The 19,461-nt window shown below is 38.0% G+C and overlaps 3 protein-coding genes across 5 annotated transcripts; 1 reads left to right on the top strand and 2 right to left on the bottom strand.

Moving 5' to 3' along the window:
* The first annotated feature begins 987 nt into the window (after positions 1 to 987).
* LOC105190316 (thioredoxin domain-containing protein 3) lies at positions 988 to 8,787 on the top strand. Of its 2 annotated transcripts, XM_019844695.2 has the most exons (11): positions 988 to 1,103; positions 5,551 to 5,665; positions 6,198 to 6,301; positions 6,395 to 6,466; positions 6,536 to 6,636; positions 6,987 to 7,090; positions 7,166 to 7,407; positions 7,513 to 7,688; positions 7,784 to 7,928; positions 8,058 to 8,257; positions 8,516 to 8,787. In XM_019844695.2, exons 2-11 carry the CDS (start codon positions 5,575 to 5,577, stop codon positions 8,733 to 8,735), a joined length of 1,455 nt encoding a protein of 484 aa, XP_019700254.1. In that variant the 5' UTR covers positions 988 to 1,103; positions 5,551 to 5,574; the 3' UTR covers positions 8,736 to 8,787. The 2 variants fall into 2 exon arrangements, with proteins under 2 accessions (XP_019700254.1, XP_025161018.1); XM_025305233.1 differs by lacking the exons at positions 988 to 1,103; positions 8,516 to 8,787 and having other exon boundaries at positions 5,253 to 5,665; positions 6,987 to 7,688; positions 8,058 to 8,506.
* LOC105190315 (DNA replication complex GINS protein PSF1) lies at positions 1,221 to 6,207 on the bottom strand. Of its 2 annotated transcripts, XM_011153024.3 has the most exons (7): positions 6,094 to 6,207; positions 3,455 to 3,560; positions 3,133 to 3,399; positions 2,796 to 2,916; positions 2,631 to 2,695; positions 1,974 to 2,280; positions 1,221 to 1,566 (listed from the first exon to the last, which is right to left on the bottom strand). In XM_011153024.3, the coding sequence occupies exons 4-7, from the start codon at positions 2,862 to 2,864 to the stop codon at positions 1,423 to 1,425; spliced, it is 585 nt and encodes a 194-aa protein (XP_011151326.1). In that variant the 5' UTR covers positions 2,865 to 2,916; positions 3,133 to 3,399; positions 3,455 to 3,560; positions 6,094 to 6,207; the 3' UTR covers positions 1,221 to 1,422. The 2 variants fall into 2 exon arrangements, with proteins under 2 accessions (XP_011151326.1, XP_011151325.1); XM_011153023.3 differs by having other exon boundaries at positions 3,133 to 3,560.
* Positions 8,788 to 11,064: 2,277 nt separating the features above from the next.
* Positions 11,065 to 19,376, bottom strand: LOC105190314 (retinoblastoma-like protein 1). Its single transcript, XM_011153020.3, is given in 10 exon segments — positions 11,065 to 13,249; positions 14,102 to 15,053; positions 15,353 to 15,789; positions 15,877 to 16,272; positions 16,405 to 16,502; positions 16,809 to 16,910; positions 17,525 to 17,641; positions 17,644 to 17,817; positions 17,918 to 18,449; positions 19,018 to 19,376. Coding segments are annotated over 10 exon segments (3,132 nt in total). The 5' UTR covers positions 19,156 to 19,376; the 3' UTR covers positions 11,065 to 13,063.
* Positions 19,377 to 19,461: the final 85 nt, after the last annotated feature.

Genomic DNA, 19,461 nt, shown 5'->3' with positions numbered 1-19,461 from the left:
GTAATTGTAACTAGTTACTTTTTCAAGTGAAAAAACTAACTAGATATTTTTACAAAGTAACTTTCCCAACTCTGAGTAAATATCAAATGTTTGAACGTCTGTACTTCGGGAGATAATTTAATTACGTCTCGTGATTTCTTTTTTCCAATCAGGCGCACCAAATTTTCGGCATTTGAATTTAATTTTGTTCGATCCTTGCAATTTGTATATTCCCTAACTTTCTCAAAATTAAACTGTCGTGTCATTAAATGGTACTTTAATCACCTCTGAGGAAATATTATAAGCAAATTAAAATAAACTGGAAAAATATAGTACAATTGAAATACCAAATGTTCAAGCTTTTCAACAATCAATTTTATGCACTTGGAGCTTAACATGTACACTATCAATTTTTTAATTTATTTTCAGGATCATTTAATTTCACTAAGCGATAAGAGAGCAAAATTCATTTTCGCATCTTTAATTCAAACGTCAACAGCGAAATAATGTAAATAATAAATTTTGTTCCCGACGAAATAATATAAATGATATAATAAATAATATAATGAGCGAGCAAATTTGACTCGCTGCTGTGAATGTAGAATTGAAAATCTGGTGTTCGCAGTCAGATTTTTAAATTCTTTTCTCTCTCTCTCTCTCTCTCTCTCTCTCTCTCTCGATCTCGCAAGAATAAATAATCGCTCAATGCCTTACCCGTTGTTACGAGACATCGCAACTCTGAATCGCATGGCCACTATTGATCATCAGTCCCGCTGCACCGAAGTTCCCGCACTGATCAGCCACTGTGAAGTGTGCCGGCCGCTTTCTTCTTTCTACGAAATTTCAAATCGCGCACTTGTCTGTCGTCGTCGCTTCTCTCTCCCCCTCCTCTCTATCTTTTTCTCTCTGTAGAAGGAAACACTTGAAAACGGCCGTAACTTGAAATAGCGGACAGTCGACTACGCCGGCCCTTACCGAGAAAGAAGCTATACAAGTGTGCACAATGAAACGGAAATTCCCCGCGCTGCCGGCGAATCGAGCACGAACTGTACCGAGCGCTGTTGAGCACGACACTGCTTCGCATTGCTGCCACGAAGCTACTACACTTGGGAAAGCCCTGTGCCGTAAGTATAGATAAAAGCACGTTGGCTCCCGAGGTTTCTTTTTTTTTGTCGCAGCAGAAGGTCTTTCTGCGATATCGGACAATATCGGAGGAAAGGTCGGACTGAGTTTGACCGCCGTCGTCTGACAAAATGAATTTTTATTGTTACATCCAGAGACCGTAAAAAAGATCATCTGAAAGCAAACCACCAAAATGTGGGCAGAATCGATAAACGTGAGATATCGCGCTGGAATTTGGCGGGCGCGACGCAAAAACGATAGAAACAATGAGACCTGATTGTTTCCTGCGCAGGTTGCGATATTACGCGCAAATATTGCTCGCTATGCATTGTGATGCTCGAGTACGCCTTGTCTGATCAACGGCTCGCACGTGGCCCTCGGCAGCAGGTGATACGTGTTCTTCTTGAGCGTGACTACCTCGCCGTCGTCGAGCTCTAACTTGCCGAAGTCGGTCAAGCACTTTACCTGGAACAGAAATCGCGCGTCATCACTCAGAGTTGTTCATGCGTTATTTCTCGCGTCAGATAAACTGAGGCGTCGGATAAACTGAGGCGTCGGATAAACTAAAACGCTGATTATTCAAAAAGCTCGGTCCCTCCTGAGGCCTGACAGCTCTTATTTACAAGGTTAGAAAGTCCCTTTGGAAAAGTGACTTGGTCGTTGAAGAAGTAATGAAACTGTTATAACTTTCGTTACTCTTTTTCACCAGGTAGTCGGAATATTTTTTTCAAAATTCGCTTCTTTTTCCGTACTCATGTATTTTGTTTACAGAGTAACGATGAGAGTAATATTTATATTGCCGTGTTTATTACAAAAAGATGTAATCGCGTTACTGTTACTAATAAAGGAAGATGACGTCACTACTTGTTTACCTCGACATAGAGCGTTTTCGGCGGGCTCATGTTCACGGTTAAATTTAATCCGTGATCGTCTCCAATCGATCTCATGTACGTGGCTAAAGATTTGTTGTAGTTTTGGAACCACTGCAGCTCCGCATTCAGTAGATTGCTCGTTATCTCGGTCGGCAGAATACTGCCCAAATCCCAACGCATCTGACGTAATCGCATGACACGGTGATATAGATACGCCAGGACGCATCTTTTGTTCCTTAGCAGAGCCGTGTGTCGAAAGTGTACGGAGGGCAACAATGCGTTGTTTCCTTCGTTCTGTATCGTGTTGCTGAAATCACGGAAAGTCTTCAGGGAAAACCAGGCTTGACAATCCAGCTTGAGAGTCGATATTGTTGTCCAGTTTCTTTTTAATCAATCATCAGTGTCATTCTGTATCGGCACTCGCTGCTATGTTGGGCTGTTTGAGTAATATTTTATCGCTTTAATTTATCAGAGATTGATTGTACCTTCATGCGAGAATTCTTGTAATAATTTCACTTTAATTCTTTTCTAACATTCCATGAACCCCCGACAATCTTTTGATTGTATATAGCTGATTCAAGAGCAAATTTTTTGATAAACAAACTCTTTATGCTGTGGAGGATAAAAGATAAAGTTATCGCTACTTAGGAGACTTACCTGTCTACCAAGTTTGCTTCGTACAGCATTTGCATCTCTTCCAAAACTTGTCGCAGTAGCTGCTCCTATGAATTATCAAGAATTTATTTAGAGTATTCATAAGATGATACTAATAAGAATAAAATATTAAGAAAAATGTTGCTAGAATATTCTTCTGGTACTTACATTAAATGGACGGATGTCTTCATACATATCGAGCTCTGTTATGAGTTTGACAGCTTCTTTGCCAAACATGTTTGTAAAAATTCGAGATAATTGTTCGTAGAGATTTTTGTTACAAATGTATCTTTAATTTAATAAATATATTTATTATAAATTTTTATATTTTCTGCTGTTTGTTATTTTGACCCTCTATTCTTTATATACAAAAACTACACAACCACATGTACGTACACAAAAGTTATGATTCAGAATTTCACCCAAATTTAAATGTTCACTATGTGTGTCACACAACTAGCTGTGAGCACGCGTCAAAATAAACACATTATGGCAAAAAACTAACCTTTAAATTTGTACATTCACTTCTCGATACATACTGGGAATAGAATAATATTATTGACAAGCACAATCTTGATCGCGCGCGTTTTTGTGTATTTACAAGTTATCAAATTCAACAATTAACATTATTCATCAATTTCGATCATTGGTTTAAATAATTATTTGTGTTCTGAAAGAATCGACAATCACAATTCAGCGATCCTTTAAAATATACGATTTCATCAATACGGACACAACTTGTGACATCACCGAGTAATTCATCTGGAATCATCTGTAAAGACGAAGAAAGTAAAAGACGAAATAAACTTTCAATGGCTTTAACTTACATTTCACTAGGCATTCTAAATACACACAGACCCATCTAGCGGTGATAAATCGATGCACGTATTAATGTCTCGTTGCCTTCTCGACATCGTGAAAATCGCGAGATTTCTGACAGAGTAGACAAAACATGAGGCGATAAATTTCGACATGTTAATGCGAAAACTGAGATATAAAATGTTGGGGAGATGATGAGAGAACAGAAAACAATATTGTATGGCGAGAAAAAATTATTATTACCATCTTCACCGTTGTTTCCTCACAAGATTGAAATGTACCTACACAGGTAAATGATCGCACAAAATGTCGATGGATTCTATAATATTGTACGTAGCAACGAGGCAGGTAGAAATCAACAAGAATGGCGGCTATTTATTGACGTGTAAGTCGCGCAATTAATTGTTAAAAGATTCTCGCTCTAATTGTCGAGAGATAATCGCTCGTGACATGCGATCAATCTTACGCAGAACTTTTCAAACACGGTGCAATGTGTCCCACCGTTGAATCACTTGACCGGTGAATTGGCCGATTTTTCACTGATAAAATCGTAAAATCTTTTGCACATGACGTAATTATAATTATTTTGATAATATGCCTCATTAAAGAACGTACAAGATGACAGACAATTAAAAATTATAATATAAAGAATGCATCGCGTTTATATGAACCAAATAAAATATAACTCGCTAAAGTGGCTTTATTTTTTGTTTCATAACAATGAATCTATTTTTAAAACGTGACAGTATAATATTAGATAAGTGCAAAAGTTTTGACGGATCTTCTGATGGAAAGAAATGGACTGAGTAACCTTATTGAAAAAAATTTATTCATTCCACCAAATAATCGCCATTATTTTCTGTTATATACACTTACCATATTTGTAGATGTTGTCATAAAATTGGATTAGTTCTCTAATAGCACAGATGTCCAAAGGACGTCCAGAGTACGTCTTGAGGACGTCCTGCGGATGTTTCTTCATCCTCAGGACGTTCTTAGAACGTCTCCAGGAGAACATATGCTATCAGGGTTACGACGCATTTTGAAAAATTTATAAGAAAACTTTTACATTTATCCAATACATTCTTCTTTTCCGAACAGTTTTCTAAACAATAAAATGTGTGGTATATTTACGAAAAAATTGCTTATATTTCCGTGCATCAAGATGAACAATTCGATATAATATAAAGTAACGAAGATCCGATGCTCCAATTTAATTTAACTTGATACACCAGTATCGAGTAGTTTTGTGCAATTGGTGAGAATATTTATAGTTTGCCGATGGAACGAGAAATCTATAAACATCGCAATATATTGCAATACCGAGCAACTGTATTTACTGCTAGGAAAATTGCACATTTTACGGCGCAATGCAAGCAAATGCGACTGAATTTATTTTGTAAGGTCGCGACCGTACCTTGCGAGATACCTCCTTGAAGTTATTAGTAAGCATATCCGGGTTAGTATCTCCTGACAGGCCATAATGTCGGAGAACTTAGTTCACGGAACCCTCGATTCCCTGCACCGTAATTACCTGTGCGTGTATTTGTATCGCGAGCTCGTTAATCATTACATTATATCGCGTGCCTTCCATGTCGCCGATGTCCCCAAGACGAGAAAGGCGAACGAAGGCGGCCCTATGTAAGCCGGCAGAAAACGCGCGATTAATGCAGTATTCTACTTCACTTCGCCGAAGATAGATCAATCCTGATTCCGGAATTGAATTTTTACCCCTCGGCGAAGAAAATCCGCCGCTCCTACTCGCGACTAGCGCCGGAGTTACGAAGATGTTGCGTCGCAAGAGGGTAGAAACATAGAATATAGAACTGAATTCCTTGAAATGAAATATTAGGGACAAGAAACATTGTATAATTATAATAAATTCTTACGACAAATAATGTGAGGGAAGACAATGGAACATCTCAAGAATATCTGAAGAACATCTGAGAGATTTGGATGTCTCTTTGACTCTATTAACTGTCTCTTTTATGATTTTTCGATTGTGTTTTGGTTTTATGGGAAATTTATTGTGGAGATAAATTGTGAAAATAAAATGAAAAAATAAATATTCATTTACGACTAACCGACCAATTTCTTGTTTCAGGGTGTAGGAAAAGCACCGAAAAGAATGGCAAAGAAGACGGTGCCGGCGACATTGCAGACGGAGGTTTTGAATGATGAAGAATGGGGGAAGATATTAAAACGGAAAGGATTAGTTGGTGAGATTCTAATGAATTTTCATGAATTACTAAAGAGAAAATTCGCTAAGGTATAGAAAAACATATATATCTCGGATTTCTTTGATTTTAATTTCATATATTAGAAAGAATGAACTTCTGAATCATCTGTATTTTAAACTATAGAGATGTGCGAATCAAGAATTTTTATGTTAAACCGAATCGAATCGAGTCTCGTTTTTTAAATTCAGATTCGAATCGAATCTATGAAATTTCACTCGAATTCGAATCGAATCGAATGAAATTGAATCGAATCATTAAAAAATTTAACATGACTATTAAACATGCAAATAATAATGGAAGATTTTAATATGACCCTCACATAATTGCGAAGAACTCCAACTTTTATGACATATATCGAAGAAACCCGAGACTATGTTATTTATATCTAAACTTTTCTATATAATCACCACAAATTCTTGTTTGTAGAACTCTTATTCCCTTTCTCGTTCATTTCCATCTTCTCGAGAGACGGAGTGAAGTAACTTTTGATATTATTCATGATGTTTTTTAGTCGTGGATGTGTACTCGGATTGGAGCGGTCCTTGTACAGGTATGGTGAGCACCTTGAAAAAGATCAAGATGGAGATCGGAGGTGACGCACTGAGTTATGCTACGGTAACTGCTGGAGAAAATTTAAAGTTGAATTTCATTAAATACACATATACACATATATACACAAAGTGAGTTTCTGGTGCTTGGAATTTCCAGGCAAGCTGCGATCGCGTTACCGACTTGCAGAGGTTTCAAGGCAAGAGCGAGCCAACGTGGATGTTCATTCACGTAAGTATATTGTGCAACGTGTGAATATACGTAAAGATGATAATTACATTAGTTTCTATCTTTTGGTAGGAAGGACGAATGATAAATTTAATGTTTGGGGCACACTGTCCGCAACTCGTACAAATGTTAACAACCGAGCTCGAGAGAGTTCAACACGGTGATGAACATGAGTATGTTTTTACCTTAGGTCTGTTTTTTATCGCTAAACTAGTATACACTCAGGGAACATAAAAAGCAATAGACATCTATGAGTTAGTGAAAGGGAGAGAAGAGAATAAGTGCAAGTTAGTGCAGTCAGTTCAGCAATAAAAAACAAACCTCTTGTGTGTGATATCAGTATATGTGTATCTGTGTGAATTAAGAAGTGTTTTTTAAGGAACACGTTAAATTTATCTAAATTATCTGATTATTGTATCATATATATTATATTAATTATATTAAATTAATATTATCTGATTAAATTTATCAATAAGCTTCCTACACACACTGGCTAGTGCAATTGAATTTAGTCTCGCTACAGATTCTCAATAGACGTATCGGAGAGGAGTCCAGAAGAAGTAATACGATTGAAGATCCACGAGGAGGCGAGGATAGCCAAAGAGACAGCGAGGCGGTCTCGAAAAGGTAATATTCAAACTGAGGATTGCGTCGCGATTTGCGTCAATCACATGCTAATGCAACAAAAATCTTGTCATACAGAGGCTGAAGCTAAAGCGAGATATGAGGCAGAGATGCTGCATCTGACAACGTCGTTGTGCAATGAAACTTGTCTACTGTTGTTCCCATGGATATTCAAAGACGAAGAAGGACGTAGGAGAGACAAGAAGTCAAGTCCACCGTACGTGGAACTAGTTGAAGAATTATTGCCGGAGCATTATACGGTGGAGCAAGAACTGCGTAAGCGGCTAAATGAGGATCTGCTCCATCAGATGCTCGACGAGGTATTCTTCTTCTCTGTCATTTACTATAAGATCGCATCGGTAGTAAACGTTGATCTCGATGTGTCGACGGTAAAAATATATTCTTTTTTCATTCGAAATATACAGTCAACGTACAGTTTTTCGGAATACGTCAAGCAGCTGTTGCTCGATGGCAAATGCATGTTCATGCGACTGAAGATCGTAGAGACCAGGGAAGATCTCGACGTTCATAATTATCTTTTCAGTCTTTTGTTCAACCAACCGATGTTACCGGAGTCGGAAGACGATCCAAGTGAAGATTGGTAAGCAATCTGCCTTTAATGTACCCGACTGATATGAATTTGCAATTAGAGCGTATAATTTATACGCCGTTAAAATTAACTCTTATTTTGCATAGTTACGCCGGAAGGCATTGTCCAGCCTTTGAAGTCCCTGATAAAGAAAATAAAAAATTTCCTTTCATTTGGTCACCTCCGAATCCAAGAAATAAGGCCGTTGTTTTTCGTACGATATTCAACGTTTATACTAACACGACATACCCGGTAAATAGTAGACAATTATAATTTAAATAATGATCACAATTATATTTTTTCTAATTTTATATATTGCTCTTATCTAATCGTAATTTAATTAGATAAGTGACATATATACATATATACGCATATTCACAGTATGAAGATAAAATGGCGAATGTACCGATAATCGTCTTCAAATACGACTATACGCGTAAAAATGATTTAAAGATGGTGCTGGAAATGTTCAATGACGACATTATAGAATTTGGTGTGTTCGAGTATGACAAGCCACCTGAGGCTAAGATGATCGCCAAAAGTATAGAGGCATTTGAGATGAGTACGGAAGAGAAGACAGGGTATTTTGTATTTCGTTCTAATAAAAATGTTCATTGCAACAACGATGTAACCTTCTCGCAGGAATTTGAAAAAATGCAGTCTGGAATCTAAAAACTTAGAACGTAAAAGAGAATCAATGTTAACGTTAAAGAAACTGAATGTACTGCCTCAACAATCGATCGCATCTATGTTGCAACGAATTCTTGAGTTTCTGTTATATTTCGGAATAGTTTGAGACTCACTTTATTCATACACTGAATTACTGCTTCGTTTCTCAGTTACGAAATATTCGTCTGCACGGTAAAGAAAGTAGGTTGCGAAGCATTTCTTGGCTTCGCCGGGATCGGCCCCTTCCACGTGAGCGAAAACTCGGAGAAGGCTATAGAGGAGTCGAAACTGTACTTCCCAGACGTTACAGCTGTAGAGGAAACGCAGTCGGACGACGAGGAAAAACCTGAAGAACTGGAAGAGCAACAAGAAAACACGACGGAATCTTAATCTTACAATAATAATTTTACTGCACGATTTTCACAAGACGAAGCATGTTCAAAAGATATATACGTTTACGAAACAAGGCGTTCAGTTTGATCTTATTTCTTGTAATATGCAGCTATGCCTGCGGCTTCTTGGCCGTTCGAATTTTCGGTCCTTAAATCGCATCAGTGATTTTGTATGCGAATGTGGCACGCCAGGAGCTGGTCCAAAATGCTTTTGAGTCTCGCACGCCTTTCATGACTTGTATCAATGTTGTGCGTTTGTCAATTGGTGCGCGTAATACGAGCTGGTTAAATGTTATCAGCTCACATCCGGCTTCAGTATGCGACTTCTAGTTTTTTCAGTCAGTTCTTAATATGCACACACCTGCAATATTATTTGCAATGACGGAATAAATATATTGTATATTATCGAATTAATATATTAATATATTATATACTTGATATGTCACTTTTATAAAAAAATAAGCTATCATATAAATAGTATACTTATTCTTATCTCATAAAAATTAAAAAAAAATGTATATACCTTCTGCTAAAAAAATACCCGGAAACGGGCAATAAAACACAAAATATTCAATTATTCAGATAAATCTATTTTGTCGTCTTCAAAACAATTTCCATTCTGTGCAACACATATATGCCAACGCCTAATTCAATCTTCAAAACACTTTTCATAAGCTGATTTTGGTATGGTCTCAAGTTCATACTGAAGTCGACTAACATAAACAGCTGCCATGAACAAACTAATTGACAGATTGCACTCTAATTCTGTATAGAAGTTAAGTACAATGGTATCAACTTGACTACAAAAGGATTTTGAAATATAAATGTGTCATTTAAATGAGCAATTCCTGGTACTTTTTAAGTAGAAAGTAAAATTTTGAGATTCTCGTGAGACAATTTTATATATACATATAATTTACCATCAATTTTGGGACTTCATAAATCCTGGAATTATCCGTGGCTGTACCAACAACAACTGCCATGCAGTTATCACAGTTTGGTTTGTTCATTTGTCATGCAACATGTACGAGAGAAATATGTGGCTTGTTTATTTTATTCATAAAGCCTTTTCAATAATATCTTATCAAACTTGGAGTTTTGTTCTTCTAACTGAGAATCTGTAAAGCTGAAGTAAAGTTGTGATCATTATGTCTTAATGTATCAATAATTCTTAAATTTTATTCTTTTCTCAGATTGTGTGTGACAGAACATATCTAATATAATATATAAAACATTTAATGTATACTTTATGACGATATTTTAACAGTACTATTTCAAGATATATTTATTTTAAGAAATATCTATTTATTACACCATAATTTTAATCAAAATCTTTCTATAATAATTTTGAATTTATTATGTTCTTTTTCCAGCAAAACATATAACAAGTTTGACAGCTTCAGAATATTGCTAGAATATTATCATAATTTTCATGACATCAGATATTTCTTTCAAGTACTGATAAAATTCTTATATAAAATTGTATCTCTGTGCACTTATGCAGATTACTAATCAGACAAATGTATAATATATACAAATGACTAATATACGTGTATCTAGTCAGATTAAAATATTATCTGCCTATTATATTATCTGCCAATTTCGTAAAAGTTTTTAATTATCAAGCTTCGATATACATACATAAATGTGTGTGTATAAAATATTAAATAATTAAATAAAATTAATATTTCTAAAAATTGGATGAAAAAAAAAGACAACGTTTTACCATTTAACTATCAATCTTGATAAGCTAATAATCGCGCAAGGATATTAAAGAATTTGTTTATAGATTAATTTCAAATAAATGTTAAGACATTTTAATGTTTACCAACAAATCACACGAAAAGTAGAAATCATTATTACCTTAACCAATAAACATAAATCTTGAGTCTTAGGCTCCGTTCGTCGCGCTCTTCTATCGTGCTCATGATTAATGTTGATGCCTTGGAAAAGAAAATATTCAATTATTAACTAAATTCAATTAACGTGAATCTATTTATTTATTATTTAACTTACCATGATGACAAAAATCAGAACGCTACACTATTATAAAGTCACAAAAATATGTTCTGCCGTGCTACACTTTCTGTACTTAAAATGAAAGTTCAGGATTATGCACTATATACTTGAGATCTAATATATAAAACAGAACTGAAGTAAAAAAAGTAATTGTAAATATTTTATTCTTTTATTTCATATTATAAATTCATTTCTGTTTTTAATAATTTAACTTTACTTATTTGCTAGAATTGAATAACACATACTAATACAAGTCCCATAAAAAGTGCTTATAAAATTTAATTGTAGTGGTGTTACAAATTCTGGAATAAGGTTGAAATTTCTTTTATTGTATCGCCGGTTCATTTCCTGTGTTACAGTACTATGTACATAAAAGATATTAATAGCAATTCTCTCATCATGTATATCGATAACTTTTTACATTACACAAAGGAAGCTGCATATTTTTAACAAGTAGTTGCAAATAAACGCAAATTGTATAGCGAGAGATGGTCTCGCAAGAACTGTATATATATCCTTCCTCTTAATTCAGTCCTAAATCAAGTATCTCGATAATACAATATAAATTAATTTAAACAGTAAAAGCAGGCGATAAAGATCATCGAGCAAAGTAGCGTATAATATCGCTGTAATTGATAGAAGCAATAAAACGCGATAACGAGGTTCTTCGAGTAACACGATAAATACAATAATTGTCTTTCATCCTTAATTTTACAGCCTTCATTTTATACACATTGTTCGATAATTAATGACAGATTAATGAGATCATGATGTTGAATTTAGAAATATTTACACTTCCTACCAATAGTCTCTCTCTCTTTCTCTCTTGATCTTAGATAACTTAAATTTCAAAAGATAAAAATAATTTATAACACTTTTTTAGATAGAATATACGCTTCTGATAAATGCAGCTGTAACTTTATCTTGGATTTGTTATATTTACTTTCTTGATTTTTTTCTTTTTTCAAAGTAGATGTCAAATTGAATACTACCAAAGTGGTATTTGTTACGAGTACTCGTTGCTTTATTTGAGCTTAAATCTATCGTTAGAAGTATTACTGCTTTTTACCAAGTGTGGCTGAAACTTCTTTTTACATTATACACTATAGACATTATACAGGCTTCGATCGTAATAAAAAGTATGGTAATTTATCTCATTTTAGGATTGACAATGCGCTCTCTTGGAATAGCCAGAACAATTTCCAGTGTGATTTTCAGATACGTACCAAAGGACGCCTCGTGAATATCGATAAAGTTGTATAAGTTGTGAGAGAAAATGTAGTCAACGAGAATCGATTACAACAGAAAATAAGAGATGTTCATAATTAACCATTATTTTATTTAGCTTTTATTTTATAAATTTAATCGTATACAAGGTGTTTCACCGGAGAATATTTTAATGACAGATGATATAGATTTTATATTAGGTAAAAATAAATCTCGTTTTCATCGAAGAATCTATCATTGAAATACTTTTCGATGACGGTGAACCAACTTGTATATCATAATATGAATTACAATTTACTGTCACGATGATGCTATTAACCATACTGCGTTCTTTTTTTTTTAATTTTTATGCTCTTCCGTATTTCCTATTCGAGTATACATATGCGTACATAAATTAATAATTTTATTTATTGACTTATAGTACGCATATATATGTATACGTTGCGACAAAATTATGTAAACTTACACAACCGAGCTGCGTATAATTTGCGCAACAATAATGATAAAAAAAGAAAAAGAAAAAAAAAAGGAAAAAACAATGCATGCATTAGGAAATCACGTTTTACGAACTACGTTCAACAGTGTACGTATGTATATATGTGTGAGTGTATCGCGTGTGCGAAATGATTGACGGAAAAGTGTCAATACGTGCGCAACGCACCCACTGTAATCCTAATGTCTCCGTATTCGGAATTTGTGTTTGGATGTGTTGAAAGACAGTTTGGTTCAGTAAACTATAAATTAACAAAAGCTAGTCTACTCTCTGGTAGGATAAAAGTCAACGAAAAGAATACTGGAAATTGAATTCTGACTTTACACTAAGTATAATTACAAACAACATTATAGTATTCTTATGTAACGCGAAAGACGGGGCCTTCTCTCGATTTGCTAGAATGACTATACCTGAGAAACGTTTCATTCACGTTTACAAGCTACACAACCGAGAAATAGGTTTATACCTAGTCTTTCCGTAGGTAGCTTCTTCTTTCGCAAGCCAATCGAGTGCAAGTGAAAAGCAGATCAGAAGTGCTTCCTGTCTTCGTAAGTTACGAATAGCTTTAATGTTTTACCACATTTCGCTTATTGATTTTGCGTTCGTCGTTCGCCGATAATATTTTCTAACTTCCGCGCGACGAAAGTCGTTGTCTTTTTGGTAGGAGATGTAGCCTCGGTCATTTCTACGTCAGTGTCGTCCGAAAGTAATCGCTTACCTACGCCTTTCCTTGCGTCTACGGAGATCATCATTTTATTGATGGCCTCCAAGTCCTGAAAAATAAAAAAAGAGAACATGAAATTATACTTCTGCATACATTTATGCAGAAACAATCGGGTGAAAACTGAGATCATTTTAAATGTACAGGATGTAATGTTTAACAACTACCAAAGAATTTTAAATTTTGCTTAATATGTGTAACGATATTTTTTATATGCAAATTCTCTGAATCATTGAATAACATTATGCATAGATAATATCATAGAAAAAATATTATTCTACTATTAAGGGAAGTGATTATTCGCTCAATTTACTTTCTTACTTAAAAATCTGGTATTTTTAAATAAGAAATAATTTTTCTTAACTTTTTGAGGCACGAGATTTTAAGAAAAAAGAAAAAAAGACTCTAATTACAACAAAAGTTTCATTCAAAAAATACAACAAAATAGGTTTGTTTTATTTACAAACGATGAGTTATAAACCGTTGCACTTTGAGATACTTTAATATCTCAAGGTGGGACGAAAAATATTCCTGTGCATATATGAACGTTAAAAAGATAGGACACTTTTTATCCCAAAGAGTTAATTAAGAGAGTCTTATTTTTAAGTGGTTATCTATGAAAAATGTTTTCTTGTAAATTTATTCAGCACATTTTGTGAAAAGCTCGCTATTATATACTCAAGGAATATAATAAGGCACATATTTACATATAGAGAAAGCAAAATTAATTTTCATGTTTCATTTAATAATCTCGATTTCATTAGGATTCAGAATATATTTTGAGTAAATGGTTAATATTTGTGGCGAACTAATGAGATAGATTTGCGGATGTGTAAGCTCATGAAACATCTAAAAAGCAAGTCGCGTTTAATTGGATGTAGCAAAGTTTGAGTTTTAGTTTTACCTTGGCGGGGCTACGACTGAAGCAATAACTTAATTGCGGCGCCGGCGACGCGCTGATAGCCTTCGGGTCTAGGGTGCGCGTCATAATGCTGCTGGTGACGCGTCTCACGGGCGAACTGGCGGGCGGCTTTCCCTTCGGCAAGGGGCTCAGCGAGAGATTCATGACGCTGCCGCGCGACGATCCAAATCGGTTCGCGAACTCCTTCACTTCCGGCACGTACACCGTGTTGTAGAACTTGATGAGATCGCCGCGTGTCTCGCCGTCGAAGTTCTGCGACGTTCCTATCATGTTCGTCGGCGTCGGCGGGGTCGCGTTCTTGTCCGCTATCGTACCGTTGCCCTCCGATTTCTCGTTACCGCTGGCGAGGATTTTCGCCTCGTTAACGGATATCTTCTCGATGAGTACTGACCTATATATGTGCGACTCCGCCTGTGGCTGTAGGCGGTAACACCGCATGATCTCGGTGAACGAGTTCTTCTCCATCTTCACGAGCTTACATATTACGTAGATTGCACACATTAATATCTGATCGAGGTGCCGGTCTTTCATCAACTCGGTACGCTCCTTGATTGAGTATTCAAAGATCGTCCAGATCTTCTTCTTGTCCTCCTCCTCGGATATCTCCAACGAATTGCACAGATCCTGCATACGTACGCAAGCGAGATTGTAGAACTTCCGGAAGAACAGCGCGACGGAGCCGGTTCTCTTCGGCTTGGCAGCGTCTCGATTCGCCGCTTGCACGGCTTGCACACCGCTGCTTAATCCTTGCGTGACCGATGCTTTCGAGACCGTGATCTGATCGGGCACAAACAGTATCCTTTGGTTACTGTCTATCACGACTTTGGACGACAACACGCTCTGCCCGACTCGTAGAACACTTTGGCCGGTGGCTCTGTTATCGGGAAACAGCCGCTTCTTCACTATGCCCGACGCTGCGATGGGAGACTGAAATCTAAAGGGTACGTTCATGCTAGAGTTGCTCTGACCTTGATTGCTCCGCAAAGAGTTCCCGCGAAATCGGAATAAGCGAAACGAGAAAAATAGCGTTCGAAATTTTTCTCTTTTTGCCGGAAATGGAAATTGCGTCTCGATCATCAGCTTTGTTCTCAGCTAGGTCGCACTTTTTGTCTCTGTAGTAAAATAAGCGCGTAAGTTTAGCGTTGAAGAAAAAAGGGACTGAGTTTCAAAGTGCGGCACTAGCTCGGCTGAAGAGACCACATTGTCTTCATATCGCAGCGAATCGAATTATACCTTTCCGAAGCGGACGAGATTGGACTCTGCTGAACGTCGTGGTGAGTACCGCGATCCAGAGCGATTCGTCTCAGCACAGGTTGCCCAGGCGTGTTCGGATCGACTGCCTCCAAGGTTCCAGGTAAGGACACTTCCTCGCAGCTTGGCACGCCGTCCGCCAAGGACTCGATGGTCTGCCAGAGAGGACTGTCGCTTTGCCAAGCGAGCGACTCCAGTATCTTCTCCTCGATTTGATTCAAATGCTTGACAACTTCCCGTGACAACTGATCCTCAGTTCTCACTATAATTTCTATGACCTTGTAAAAGTAGTAAGCGTCGAGATTCAGAGCGTTCAGTATCCACGGGAATATCTTGTCGTTGCTCTTGTACGAATATATAACTATCTCGAGGCAGCAGGCGAACAGGCACTGAATAAAAAGTTCATTCGACAGGAGATTCTGCAACAGACAACAAGCACAGCGTGAGATGAAAAGTCGTCACCTCTTCATCCGTCCTTCCACATTTCGAATCGTCCATAAACTTACGGTCACATCGTAATTCGGCTTCTTACGCTTCTCGTCGTTCAAGATCATTTCCAACAGTTTGTAGAACAGAGTCTGACCCATGAGAAGACGTTTCTTGCCGAAGTCCGACCTGGAGCTGTCATTCGTGGTGGCGTTCGCGTTGCTGTTATAGTTCGCGCAGAACAGCTCACCGAGTTGCTTGACCTTCGTCTCGACTAAAGACTTGACGTCTTGCGAGCAATTGTTGAGCATTTGTAATAGACCTTCACTCGGCGCGGACTGCCCAGCTATCAAAGCCTGCAACTTGATGACGCTCTGCGTCGCCGTGGACACTGGCGTTATTATATTCGACATATCCTTGGATCGAAGGTACCTGCGACCGGTCAGTGGCGTAGGAGGTGCTAGATATTGTATCTGCTACAAAAAATTTTTAGTTACGTACTCGGCAATTTGCACAGAGAAAAGAGGAAAAAGGAATATCTATTACATCGTTTATATAGTTTTGAGCATTTTAGTTTCCAAGCGGATGTAGCATTCTCTGAAACTTACCCCAGTGTGCTGTTCCTTTTTCATCTGCAGCTGCTCGTGAAAGTCGTCGATGTTCATCATCTGCGTGGGCGAACCGATGTTCTCGCTAGCGTCGTGACCTGAAATAAGAATCGCAAACCGACATTAAAATTCTTATTCGTGACTTGTGACACGTAATTACGATCACATACATTCTGTGCGCTTTATAAGGTGTATTCATTACAATCAAAGCATCAAGCGTAAAATTATCAGACTGACGGAAAAACGAATACATACAGCGAGAAGTCAGATAAAAATGAATGCGATAACACGATGTTTTATCTTATATAGTACGCAGAGGAAAATTGCGATTTTATTTAGTAATAAAAAAAAAGTGCGATTGATAAGTAGAAAAAACAAACCCTCACAAATTGTTACAAACCCACCTTGTAAGATTACATGCTTAGCAAACTGGTCATGCTTAGCGACGTTTTGGCCAAATACACCCGAACTCGATATGCTTTTCAGTCTTATTCTCCTCCACTCTGCTGCAAAGCACAATTGCGGCAAAGCACAAACACAAATTTAAGAGAAGAAAAACAACTCAATAAACTAAATCGAGAGGTTATTACAATAAAATTAATGGTCTCTCTTCTTTAAAATTATTCTTTTTTTTTCCATCTGAAAAATCGCTCATATCCACAAGTTCAGGTATCTTCATTGTGATGTATATGTACAGGGTGTTTGCAACACCTGCACAGACATATTATTCTAACAATAAATACGAGCTATTCTGTGAATGAAAAAAATTTTATACAAGTGAAATATAAAGAAGATAAATATATGTTTTAGAAACTTAACAGATGATAAAAGGAGAGGAAAGAAAACGAAAGATCGAGATATTGAATACGACTTTCCAAAACAATGTGAGTGAAGTTGTGAACGGTCGTTTTGCATGACGATGATTTCCGTCTGGTTGTTTCTATTAATAATTGCAGAAGCAAAATAGGCTGGCAGAAGCATGCAAGATTGCAACATAAGCTTATCGCATTGCGTACACGTTTCTTGCGTTGGTACTAATTATACAGCACAATTACACGATATATATTCATGAAGAAAAAATTTTTGTTTCTAACATACAATCATCAGATGAAAATTTTACCTAGAAAAATTCTCTCGTCAAAATCCCCGACGCTCAAGACGCGTTGCTCGTAAGCCTTGTTAATGGCTTTGCTGTTACCATCGAAGTTCAATGCTTCCAATATGCCAGAGAAGTTTGATCACCGATTTACCAGGTTCTGTTGAAGAGTTTGTTGATGTAATTCTTCATACAATATTCCTTTATAACTTTAGCTTCGACGGGAATCGCGTCGTGACGTTCGCACAGCAAACTGACAATACAGTCAGCTGTCTGCGGCGGAGAGTAATCCTCGTCGTTAAAATTTTCCGGCAAGCCTGTCGCATAACGAGAAATGAAAAAATACAAAACATCAAGTCAGACATCAATTGATAAATTAGAAATGTGCCAGTTACTGATTAACATGGAAATACTTACCAGGAAAATTAGGATTAAGCAAGTCTTTCCTATTAGCTACCAGAGCATTGCTATAGATGAGATCACAGCAGACCAACAGAAGATGATAAGAGTTAACAAGATCATCCGAGATATCGGGAATTGCCCCCTTTATGTATATAAACAATGTCCAACAAAATTCAAAGACTCTAGCAGGTGTGCAGGGTACCGCCTTGTGTCTTCTGGATCTAGGTGGTCTCGAGACGTCTTCCCTCGGATCCTTGAATATATCGGTGAATATTGGTTGGTATTTCTTAAATATAACCATAGAGACGGAGAAATTCCCCTCTAGCTTCTCTATCTTGATGCGGAAGTCTTGCGGCATATTGGCCATATCTGCCCATGATTTGCTCTTTCTAAAGAACTCTATCAGCGGGAGATTACACAATTGCAGTAGACGTGTCAACGACACATAATTGCCCTCCACATTGGCACCGGTCCTGCCCACTGTAGGTATGGAGGACTTCCTACAGGCTACATACAGCGCACATCCTATCCAATGCAGCTGATCACCCTGCAAGTGTATTAGAAAATCATTTTAGCTCCTGACCATGGTGAATATGTTGGAAGACAAGTGGGAGAGCAAATGTGTAGGGAAGAAGCAGCAAAAAGCGAGGGAAAAGTAACGACGGCAAGAGATTCAGCAGCAACGTTGACTGTCCCACCAAGGAATATCGTGAGAGGGTGAAAATCCTGAACAAACATTATCCCATCGAGCGTGCGATCCTTTCGAGATCGACGCGCCAAAGCCGCGGCAGTCGCGCTTTGAACGATCCGTGACGAACGCGCGGCGGAAAATCGTCCCGGACACGTCTCGTTCTCGCGCGGAATGTCGGCGATTCAAAGCAGCACACGACGACGCAAACCCCGGGGCGTCACGGTGCCTCGCGGCGTCAGGGACACTACGTCCGCGTGAACGGCTCCTGTCGTCGCGACGGCTACGTTACGGAGAGAGAGAGAGAGAGAGAGAGAGAGAGAGAGAGAGAGAGAGAGAGAAAGAGACAGAGAGAGAAAGAGAGAGGAGAGCGAGCGAGAGAGAGAGGGGGGAGGAGAGGGAGGCAGGAGAGAGAATAAATACTCGCCTCGAGAGTGTAGTTCTGCCGTATAGTTTCGTAAGATTTCCAAGCCTCGGACGCGGCTACCGCATCCATATTTAGCTTCTGGCAGAGATCCTGGTGCCGGCTGTAGGTCGAGTCCTCGATATCGTCCGACTGCCCCATCTCGGCGCTCAATTTCCAGCGAAAAGTCCACGCGAAAAACGGCGGCGTAAACTCTCTTATACCGCCATACAAAAACTCGGCTGCGCCGTGCGAGGTTGCCGTGGGGGCTTGGCGGGAAACGACACGAGCGCCGACATCTTTGCCATGTTGGCGGGAAACCCGCTAGTGCCGCCAGCACCTGCTGCGCATCCAGTTTCTCGCGCGCGGTCGCCTCTCGCACCTCACGATCGCCTCTCTCGAGCGGAGCTGACATCCGGTCCCCGATTGCGGCTGTATGTTTATCACGTTGCTTCCGGAGCCGGTGTC

This window comes from Harpegnathos saltator, unplaced genomic scaffold (genome assembly GCF_003227715.2).
Source record: "Harpegnathos saltator strain DR-91 unplaced genomic scaffold, Hsal_v8.6 scaffold682, whole genome shotgun sequence".
NCBI lineage: Eukaryota > Metazoa > Arthropoda > Insecta > Hymenoptera > Formicidae > Harpegnathos > Harpegnathos saltator.
This window is presented reverse-complemented; position numbering and strand designations above follow the sequence as displayed.

Bases quoted from the DNA above. Each gene is read 5' to 3' on its own strand.
- LOC105190315 (XM_011153023.3), bottom strand. From the start codon at position 2,864: ATGTTTGGCAAAGAAGCTGTCAAACTCATAACAGAGCTCGATATGTAT. The intron at 2,696-2,795 runs GTAAGTACCAGA...GATAATTCATAG, and splicing joins AAGACATCCGTCCATTTAAT to GAGCAGCTACTGCGACAAGT. The intron at 1,567-1,973 runs GTAAACAAGTAG...TTTCTGTTCCAG, and splicing joins CGAAAACGCTCTATGTCGAG to GTAAAGTGCTTGACCGACTT.
- LOC105190316 (XM_025305233.1), top strand. From the start codon at position 5,575: ATGGCAAAGAAGACGGTGCCGGCGACATTGCAGACGGAGGTTTTGAAT. The intron at 6,302-6,394 runs GTAACTGCTGGA...TGGAATTTCCAG, and splicing joins ACGCACTGAGTTATGCTACG to GCAAGCTGCGATCGCGTTAC. The intron at 7,689-7,783 runs GTAAGCAATCTG...TATTTTGCATAG, and splicing joins GACGATCCAAGTGAAGATTG to TTACGCCGGAAGGCATTGTC.